This window comes from Orycteropus afer, unplaced genomic scaffold, assembly GCF_000298275.1.
Source record: "Orycteropus afer afer isolate SDZICR_OR568_19922 unplaced genomic scaffold, OryAfe1.0 scaffold00483, whole genome shotgun sequence".
Classification (NCBI taxonomy): Eukaryota; Metazoa; Chordata; class Mammalia; order Tubulidentata; family Orycteropodidae; genus Orycteropus; species Orycteropus afer.
In genome coordinates this window covers 1,476,464-1,487,812 of record NW_006922070.1, presented here as the reverse complement: position 1 = coordinate 1,487,812, position 11,349 = coordinate 1,476,464, and the positions used below count along the sequence as shown (strand labels likewise).

The 11,349-nt window shown below is 35.6% G+C and overlaps 1 protein-coding gene across 1 annotated transcript in view; it reads right to left on the bottom strand.

The window, feature by feature from the left end:
• The window catches only part of PCM1 (pericentriolar material 1), a 179,148-nt gene that overhangs the window by 128,722 nt on the left and 39,077 nt on the right, over nt 1-11,349 (bottom strand). The window contains exons 14-17 of the mRNA XM_042782830.1: nt 3,483-3,636; nt 3,207-3,336; nt 2,055-2,195; nt 1,310-1,500 (exon numbers count right to left, since the gene is read on the bottom strand). Coding sequence (XP_042638764.1) covers nt 1,310-1,500; nt 2,055-2,195; nt 3,207-3,336; nt 3,483-3,636 — 616 coding nt within the window. The remainder of the gene's footprint in view (nt 1-1,309; nt 1,501-2,054; nt 2,196-3,206; nt 3,337-3,482; nt 3,637-11,349) is intronic.

The window sequence follows — 11,349 nt, the reverse complement described above, 5'->3', positions numbered from 1 at the left end:
ACTACAAGATAGAACAGACTGTTCTAAACTTGGGAAGAAAACTATAAACGCAGGGTAACCTCAAAGAAAAATGATAAACCTTCACATCAAAATAAAAAAGAGGACCAGCATAAATATTCAGCAAATACTAAAACAATAGCAGTGAAGGAAGTGATAACACGAGCTCAACACAGAAATTATATGGAACAAAGAAATCAACACAATGAAAAAGCACATGACAAAAATGACAGCAATGAATTCGTATTTGCTGATAATTACCTATCTGGCAAGGATTTATAGAAAACTCCAACACCTCAACACCAAAGGAATTAACAATCCAATTGAAAAAATAGGCAGAAGACATTAATAGACACTTCACCAAGGAGGATATTCAGGTGGCCAGCTAATAAACGAAGAGATGCTCACAATCACTGGCCATCAGAGACATGTAAATCAAACCAACAATGAGATACCATCTCACCCCAGCACTGATGCCAAGGTTCAACAAGACAGAAAATAACAAATGCTGGTGGGGATGTGGAGAGATTGGGACTCTCATACACTGCTGGTGGGACTGTGAAGTGACAGAACCTCTGTGGAAAGCAGTACAGTGATTCCTTAGAAAGCTGGAATTGGAGATACCATTTGCCCCAACAATCCCATTACTAGGTATATATCCTAGAGAGATGAGAGCCAGGATAGGAACAGATATATGCACACTCATGTTCATCGCAGCACTATTTACAATAGCAAAAAGATGGAAACAACTTACGTGCCCATAAGTGGAAGAGTGGATAACCAAACTATGGTACACACACATAATAGAGTGCTATGCATCACTAAAGAATAATGTAGAGTCTGCAAAATACCGCGTACTATGGATGAACTTGGAGGACATTATGTTGAGTGAAATAAGTCAATCACAGAAGGACAAATATTGTATTAGTTCGTTGTTGTGGAGGGTCAAGGAAAGATTTATATATGGAAGGAAATTTTCTTTGTTGGTTGCCAGGGGTAGGGGTGGGGTGAGGGAACACTGCCAAAAAAAAAAAAAAAAAATGGATCGACCCATGTCACTTTAGTTTTGTGTATTTCACTGTACATAAATTATATTTCAATAAAATGCACTAAAAAAATAATAAAACAACAAAAAAGAAATCAGAACAGAAAATAGCTGGAGTCAGTCAAATTGAGTCACAAAGGTAATACTTAAAAACCAGCCTAAAGAGACAGAAGATTTGTGTGGGGATGTAGATGGGCAATGACACAGTGTAGACCACAGATCTTAAATAAGGGGATGTTGAAAAAACAACATTTTAAAAACTCTTACTTTTCTGTTCTACTTTGCTGAGGAGTGCATAAGTTCTCAGAGCCATCACTTCTGACTGAAACAGCAACTGGAGATGCAGTTTCAGCTAGACCTTGCCTCCTCTGATGCTCAGCCATCAGAGCTTCAAGCTGCTTTCTTCTCTGCCGTAGCTCTTCCCTTAACATTTCATGTCTTCGCATTTCTGACCATAGCTATTTTTAAAAAATCAGAGTCACAGAAGTATAAATATGTGGATTTTCTTTAGCCTTTAAAATAACAGACCAATACTACTGCCAATACCCACAAAGATCCCTATCCTTGTTCTATCCTTTTATACGAAGACATCCATGAAGGTTAAAACAGTATTTCAATAATAAAGAAGAAAAAGTTAAGCAATTACTAATTCTTAATGAATGCAAAGTAGTAGCAAATATACTTCATGTGCTGTGTAGAAAAAGTTAGGATGTTTTCTATAAATGAAATATAAATAAGATGTCACAGGTTAAAACTTTCTAACCGAAATTATTACCATTTGCTGCACCAGCTCCATAGGTAAAATTCTGCCAAATATTCATTAATAAAGAGCAAAGTCTACTTTGAAAAGACAGCAACTTAATTATTTCTTGAAAAATAATGTTTTCTTCCACCCAACTAAAAAACACATGACAGATTATCATTTAAAAACATGTTTCACAGGTATCCTGCTTCCCTTCTTAAAATCTGACCTAAGACTGAGTCAGAAATAACAGGGTACAATATTCAGTACCTCATTATCTACGACTGAAGACTCTTCAGGCTCAAACACAGATTTGCTTGTACTACTTTCATTTTCATGAACAGTTGGTGTTGAAGTAACAGCAGGCAGATAATTTTTTGTGGGACAACTACCCACACTAGTGGCTGACAGCTAAAAAAAGATTGGTTAAAAACTATTAGGAGGAATTAAAACAACTATTACAAAAACAGTTATTTTACTGCCAAAGGGCTCTAGTGCCATTAATATTTAATTTGTTATTATCAGATCCAATGGTTATCATCATTCAAAGAAAAGTTGACATAAGGAAACAAAGATCAAAACACCAGAGACAACAGGAAAATAATGCTATTGTGGAAAATATCATATATGCATTCAAACTCTGGTATGTATTAAAAAATTACTGTGGATATTGTTTACATTGGGGAAAAAAGAGAAAGATATGAATTAGAAAAAGCGGAAAAGTTAAAGTCTAGGAAAGAAGCAGGTATATTAGAAACATGTCATTTGATTTATCTCCTTCTCTGAAAACACAGACCATCTGAAGAACAAAATTAACGAAAGAAAAGTACAAAGCTAACAAATACATTTAAGTAAAATGTCAAAAAATTTTTTTTTTCTTCTCATATTACCATTATTCCTGATTATCTAACATTATCAAAGATTTCTCACTATCTGTTCAATCTCAAAGTCTCATGCATAGGGTACCAACAGAAGTACATGCGCACACACACATACAATACACACATTTAACAGTCAAACTATACAAACAATATCTTAATTATTTCCCTTAGGTAATTCATGATGACTTAGGACTTTGTTGTAGAATGTCAGGCAAGTAGAAGATGGAATTGCTGGTCCAGAATTGCAAAGTTCAAACAGTGTATTTTAATATAAATAATTACGAATACTCACGTTCTAATGCTCTCATTAGCTGGCCCAACAAGCAAAAGAATGGAAATAATCAGAGTCAATTCCTGTGTGTTCTCTTTCAGAGTACAAATTTGTATGCCTACACCATTCTACTAATTCATGCACTAATCACAAAATTGGTAGACATAATTTGTTACATCAATATTGGAAAAAGAGCAAGAGTACTTTCAGCTTACATTAGGTTTTACGTATTTTTTCAGACAAATGGGAAAAAATTAATTTCATAATTACCTGTAGGTCAGGACATGCCTTTTGTAATGCCTGAATTTTCTCTTGAATCTCAATCAGTTTCTTTCTTTCTTCCTGCAATTGTTTGAGCTCTCTCTGTTGCTGCTGTAGTTTAGCTTCATAAAACTTTTCTCTATAATTAAATTGACATTATATATATATATTTGTAGACTCCAATAAAATCTGATGACATTAAGACATAATATAATACGTAGCTAACCACCTTCCCTATGAAAGGCACTAAATTTTTATTAATTAATGGTCAAACACTTAACATACCTTTCCTTTTCATTTACTCCAGCATCTTTCTGTGGTTTATTGGCATTTTCTCTAGTGTTATTTGGATTTTGTTTGGTGTCTTCTTCTGCCAGGTAGAAATCATCCAAGTTTGAAGTATTGGCTGAGACAGCCCCTTGATCTGCATCATCATCCTAAAACAGCATCATTATATAATCTTGACATACATCTAAAGACATTAGCTACTTCATATGTTTAGAAGTATCACTAGTCAGTAAAAGGTATGTAATGTAAAAAAAAAATTAAACCATTAGAGAAAGTACATAATTTTTTGAGAACGCTCAAGTTCATGTACCAGTGGCAGGAAATAAAGCACTGAAACAAAAAAGACATTTACAATTAGAGTTGCCAATTGCCCAGTAATGACAGAAATTAAGCAGCTTTCTCTTAACCTTGCTTGACCAGATACTGAGCTAAAGTATTTTAAAACAAAGTAACAAAATATAGCTTTCTGGAGAGTATGAAGAACATAGTATATAATTGGAGTTAGAAAGCTCAGAACAATGCCTTATTATAATGAACTTCCGGTATTAGACAAATTTTAAGATTTTACTTTCATATGAACAACTTCAAATAATCAATGTCTACTGTCAATTGCTCTGCTTAAATATTTCTACCATTTCCCCACTTTGGGGAAAGAAGTGCCAACAGTCACAATAATGAAAATATATCATCTCAAATCTACAGTAACTACTGGAAAAGAAATCAAGGTTCATATTTTGCCAAGTGTAGATTTGTATCTTCTGCTGAAATCAATGCACTGTAAAACCAAGGGTGGGGGGAGGAAACCCTGGGATTTCCTGGAAAAATCTAATTCTATATACTCTATATGTAGTCATTCTTTTTCTGAAGACTTCAACTCAAACTTCAATGTTTGGAATATTCTTAAAAATTCTTAAACAGCTAAAGCTGACTCTTAATCATAAAACTGTAATTGATTTTAAGCTCAAATATCGCCTTGTTCCAGTGTTTGTATCAATCTGAAAACTAACCTAGTCCACTGCTACTAGGGGCAGGAAGATTAGAAAGACACTGAGTTGCAGCTTACGAAAAAAGAAGATAGTCATGAAGCATTTCTACACAAAAAGTAAAAAAACTGAAGAGAAAATAATAAAGCAAAATATGCCTTAACTGAAATGGTATAGACACCAATAATGAAAGAACTGAACAAGTAACTGCCATCAAGTATTATTGTTTTTATCACACTTTGCATTACAGACTACAGAACCAAAACATGGATGCAAGGAGTCCTAAAAGGTACATAAGGTTTCTTAAAGGCCTTTATTTTAAGTTGTCCAGGATATCCTAATCAGAATAGAGTCACAATATTGTTATATTATCATTGTAGTTGTATCACTGTTTATACCTTCTCCTGGAAACAACGACATAAGTAAAGGTAGGAAAAAAAACAAAACATAACCCACTATCCTTACTAAAATAAATAAAAATTATCATCTTAAACTAATTTAAAAACATAATTGATCACTTTTGTAATAGTTCTCAGGGGTAGGCTTTAATCTCTCTGAGTTGCAGTTTTCCTATTATTCCTATCTGTTTTACAGGTCTTAGAACATCTCCTAAAGTAAAAAAAAAAGTCTATCCAATGTAGTATGACATCAAGTTGTTTCATCTATAATCCAGCTACTTATTCCTAATTTCTGATCTCCTATTCTCACTTGAGGAGCTCTGGTAGCATAGTGTCTAAGGCACTTGACTATAACCAGAAGGCTGGCAGTTCAAACACACCAGCCAATCCTTGGAAAGAAGATGGGGCAATCTACTTCTGTAGTGATACTGCCTTGGAAACCCAAGGAGGGGTCACTATGAGTCGAGTCTGACTCAACGGCACATAACAACAACATTCTCACTTGGGGCAATAAATACATTTGAGGATAGGAATCCTGAAAGGAAAATGGGAAAGTATTTAAAACATATGATGTTCAAAATAGCACAACCTATTATTACTGCTTTATAAAGTTTTATTTTTGAAATGGTAATTCAGTTCACACAACCAAAGAATAAAAAGTAAAAAGTCATTTAGAAAAGTCTCCTTTCCATCCCTGTTCCCCAAATCAGTTTATGTATCTTACAGACATATTCTGAATATAAAAACAAAAAAGCATAGATTATATGTTGTAGTTGTTAGGTGGTATTGAGTCAGCTCTGACTCATAGTGACCCTATGTACAACAGAACGAAACACTGCCTGGTCCTTTGCTAGCCTCATGATCCCTGGTATACCTGAGCCCACTGTTGCAGCCACTGTGTCAATCCATCTCATTGTGGGCCTTCCCTTCTTCGCTGACCCTCCACTTTACCAAGCATGGTATTTTTCTCCAGGGAACAGACCCTTCTGACAACATGACCAAAGTATGTGAGACAAAGTCTGGCCATTCTCATTTTCCAGGACCATTCCAGCTGCACTTTTTCCAGGACAGGTTTGTTCGTTCTTCTGGCAGTACATAGTACTTTCCGTATTCTTCACCAACACCACAACTCAAAAGCTTCAACTCTTCTTCGGCCTTCCTTGTTCACTATCCAGCTCTCACACACACTTGAGGTGAATGAAAATACCATGGCTTACGTTAGGTGCACCTTAGTCTTCAAGGAGACATCTTTGCTCTTCAGAACTTGAAAGAGGTCTTTTGCAGTAGATCTGTCTAGTGCAATACATTGTCTGATGTCTTGATTGCTGGTATTGATTGTGGAACCAAGTAATGGGAAATCTTTAACAACTTCAATCTTTCCTCCATTTGTTGTGATGCTGCCTATTGGTCCAGTTTTGGGGATTTTCGTTTTCCTTATATTGAGATGTAATCCATACTGCAGACTATAGTCTTTAATCTTCTTCAGTAAGTGCTTCCAGTCATCCTCATTTTCAGCAAGCAAAGTTATGTCATACGCAGATCACGGGTTGTTAATGAGTCTTCCTCCAATCCTGATGCCACATTCTTCTTCATATAGTCCAGCTCCTCAGATTATTTGTTCACCATACAGATTGAACACTAACTCACTGTCGTCGGGTTGGATCGGACTCACAAAGACCCCTCCTTGGGTTTCCGAGGTGATATCACTACAGAATTAGATTGTCCAACCTTCCTTCTGAGGAATGGCTGGTGGGTTTGAACCACCAGCCTTCTGGTTAGTAGTCAAATGCCTTAGGCACTATGCCACCAGAGCTAATACGGTGAAATGATACAACTGTGCTGCATGGTTCCTCATTTTAAACCATGCGGTATCCCCTTGTTTTGCTTGAACAGCAGCCTCCTGGTCTATGTACAGGTTCCTCATGAGCACAATTAAGTGTTCTGGAATTCCCATTCTTCTCAATATTATTCAAAATTTGTCATGATCCACCCAGTCAAATGCTTCTGCATAGTCAATAAAACACAAGTAAACATTTTTCTGGTATTCTTTGCTTTCAGGCAAGATCCAGTGGACATGAGCAATGATATCCCTCATTCCATGTCCTCTTCTGAATCCAGCTTGCATTTCTGCAAGTTCTCTGTCAATATATTGCTGCAGTCATTTTTGAATTATCTTCAGCAAGATTTTACTTGTATATGATATTAATGATACTGTTTGATAATTTCAACATTCTGTGGGCTCTTTTCCACTCAGTTGGCCAGGTAGCTGTCTTCCAAATTTCTTGGCACAGACAAGTGACAAGTGATATACAGATGTATGTATATATATATATATATATATATACACAAATATATGTATCTTATATATATGCATATGTATATTTCTTATCCCTTCTTCAGCAGCCCTTCTTTATAACAGAGTAAAAAAAAAGGAAAAACTCAACTGTTCAATCTCAATAATAGTTAAACAAGCTATCGTGTATCAATATAAAATATAATCAGTGGGGTAGGATTTAAACTCAGGAAAGGTATGTGTCAGGGCTGTATCCTTTCACCAAATTTATGCAATCTGTATGCTGATCAAATAATCTGAGATGCTGGACTATATGAAGAATGCAACATCAAGACTGGAGGAAGACTCATTAACACCTATAACATGCAGATGGCAAAACTCTGCTTGCTGAAAGTGAAGAGGACTTGAAGTATTTACAGGTAAGTATCACAAATGACAGCCTTCAGTATGGATTACATCTCAACATAAAAAAAAAATCCTCACAACTGTAACAGAAAGCAACATCATGATCAGCAGAAAAAAGACTGAAGCTGTCACAGATGTCATTTTACCTGGATCCATAATCAACAGCCATGGAAGCAGCAGCATTGGGAAAATCTGCTGCAAAAGCCCTCTTTTAAAGTGTTAAAGAGCAAAGACATCACTTTGAAGACTAAGGTGTGCCTGAGTCAAGCTAGGGTACTTTTAATAGCCTCATATGCATGTGAAGCTGGACAATGAACAAGGAAGACTCCAAAAGTACTGATGCATTTGAACTGTGGTGCTGGTGAAGAATAAGGAATATACTATGGACTGCCAGAAGAATAAACAAACATGTCTTGGAAGAAATACAGCCAGAATGCTCCTGAGAAGTGAGGATAGAGAGACTTCATCTCTTGTACTTTGATCATATTATCAGGAGGGACAAGTCCCTGGAGGAGGATATCATGCTTGCTAAGGTGAAGGGTCAGTGAAAAAGAGTAAGACCATCAAGAGAGGGGTTGACATGGTGGCTGTAATAATGGACTCAAAAATAACTATGACTGTGAGGATGGCAAAGGACTGGCAGTGTTTCATACTGTTGTACATAAGGTCGCTGTGAATTGGAATCTATTCGACAGTACCTAACAACATGAGAAAATGGACTCTCTCATACATCACTGCTTAGGGTATCAATTAACACAGTCATTCTAGAGAGAAACTAAACAGTACGCATTAAAAATAAAATATGCATAAATACTTACACAGCAATTCCACTTCTCCATTTCTACTCTTAGAAAACACACAAATAGGCTTGTGTAACAGTGTACATTGGAATATTATTTCTAAATAGTAAAAAACTGGAAATAATGAAAATGTACATCAATAAGATGTTAGGTTGATTTAATTAAAGTCCACTGATATTACAGAATACTATACTGCAGCTAAAGAGAATTTTATGTACTGTATATGTACTGAATATACACATCCAAGAGAGCTCTGGTGGTGTACTGCCTAAGGCATGTGACTGCTAACAAGAAGGCTGGTGGTTCAAACCCACCAGCTATTCCTCGGAAGGATGGTTGGGCAATCTACTTCTGTAATGATATCACCTCAGAAACCCAAGGAGAGGGTCACTATGAGTTGGATCTGACTCAACGGCAGTGGGTTTTGGTTTTTGACACACATCCAAGTATCACTTATATTTCATTATTGTGGTGTAATAAATTACCTCGTATGGCTTTTCTAGCCATAAGTCTTTGTAAACTTTGTGGTGGAACTTGCTGTGAGTAACTGAGGAGCTCCTGATTGTAAAAGTTATCAACCTGGGGTATTTCTGTTGAGACTGGCACAAAGCAACATTTTGGGAAGTTTGCTCTCTCTCAGGTGCTTAGAATTCTGACACTATGATTGGTTAGTTTGGCCACTCTGCCAGGCTCTAACCAAAGGAGGCCTCCTTGAGGCAGAAGAGGTCTCTCTGACTGCTGGATGAGAAAGACATGCTGTGAGAAACATTCTGCTGAGAAAGAGACACTGAGAGACACGCAGTGCTGAGAAAGAGACACCAAGAGACACGCATTGCTGGGAGAGTGGCTGAAAGAGACTGTTGGCTGGGAGACGGCGGGCTGAGAGAGACTGAGCGTTTTTCCTGAACTTGAATTGTAGCCTGGTGCTTCCTTAATAAACCCCACAATCTGTGAGTTCTGTGTGGTCACTGCAGTGAATTATCGAACTTGGCAGAAAGGTGGTGAGTACTGCAGGAGGAATGGTTGGTGTCAGGATTGGTGAAAGGGCTGGAGGGAGGCAGCATGTATGGACTCATAGGAATAGGCCTTGGGCTACTGATGGTGATTCTGTTCTTCCTCTTGTGGGGTTAGAGGAGGTTGGAAAATGTGGCCTCCTTGCCCCTTTAGCAATTATTATTTATCTATATAATTATGTAGAAGTACATATACTGAAATGAAAGCACTGTGGTTGAGAAAAAAGTAAGCTCTCTTTCTCTCTCTCTATATATGTATATAAATATATATATTATATAAAACATAAATATATATTATATGTATATTACATTATATATATTATATATAATTATATAATATATATATAATATATATTTACATATATACACATTTATAAAAAGAAACATAAAGCAAAACTTTTTCCCTTTTTCAGTACGTAAATAGTGATGTATGTAAATGAATAGAAAAAAACTACTAAAACAGAATTTGTAACCTCTGTGGAGGAGAAAGGAATCATGAGTAGAGTCAGTAGGGGGTGTATTAGTAACATGTACATCTAAAACAATGAAAACACATTCTCTTTTACTTGATCAATTTAAAATAAGTTGCATTTCAAAAGAGGTTATAAGTTTTTTTTAACCGATGATGAAAACCATTTTTTCATACTTTTATATATGTGGTTAATTTTAATGTTTTATACTTCATTTCTTTGTAAGCTAAACAAATCTTTCTTTTTTTTTAAATTTTTTCTTTTTATTGTGATTTGTGTGAAATCACACAGCCATACCTAATAGTTCAGCGTGTCCACCCATCTATCCACCCATGTTATCAATGTTTGCCTTCACTGACAACGCAGTACTGTATGTGGATAAGGATTCATCTTTGTTATCGGTACCTCCCATGCACCTCTCTATGCCTTCCTCTTCTTTAATACCACTAAGTTCATCACTCACATTTGATACATTTTCCTTCTCTTCAACCAAATCAACATTTGTCTCTACCTATCTAACAGTGTTAATTGCCCTCCCCTCTCACCCCTGGTAACCAACAAAGGAAATTTCCTTCCATATGTAAACCTTTCCTTGACTTTTTACAATAATGGACTAATACATTATTTGTCCTTCTGTGATCAACTTACTTCACTCAGCATAATGTCCTCTAAGTTTATCCATGTTATATGATGTAAGCTAAATAAATCTTAATGAAAAGAGATCATTTGATAATTCTACCAGAGGTGAAATACCTGCTGATATTATGGCTTATAATCTCCAGAAACAGTAGAAGTTTTAGTATCCAAAATTCACACAGATTTTAAAATTTTAGAAAGCTTCTCCAAATAAATTTATTTAATTAATTTAATGTTGGGAAAAGACCAGCGATATATCATAGATAAAGATGAAAAGGACTGAATTTTAAAAAATTAATTCATTTTCGTGGCTTCAGATGGAGTATCCTTTGTCCAGTAAACAGTAAACACTAAGTCAGTCTCTGAAGTATATCACTGAATACTGAACTACCAATAATTACGTACTTATATGTTCATATTTATAGACTGATATCTGTTATATCAAGTAGTTTAAGATCTCAAGCTCTAGTATGAGAGTATGAATGCTTGCTCTCATAGTTGTGTAATCTTAGACAACTGACTTAACAACACCTTTTAACCTGTTTAATATATATATATAACTGAGATGCCATGAGCTCTACATGATTATCAGTAAATTATAGCACAAGGGCCAAATATGGCCCAACATTTGTTTCTGTAAATGAAGTTTTATTAGAAAACAGCCAAATTTCATTATATATTGTCTATGGCTGTTTTTGTGTTGAGTAATCATGACAGAGACTACAAAGTCCAAAATATTTAATAAGTGGCCAACTTCTGATATACTGCATGTACAAGAATTTAAAACTGTTAAAGAGAGGGAATAAATGTGTACCACAGCACTTAATAAGCACATATATAAATCTGACATATATATATATATATAT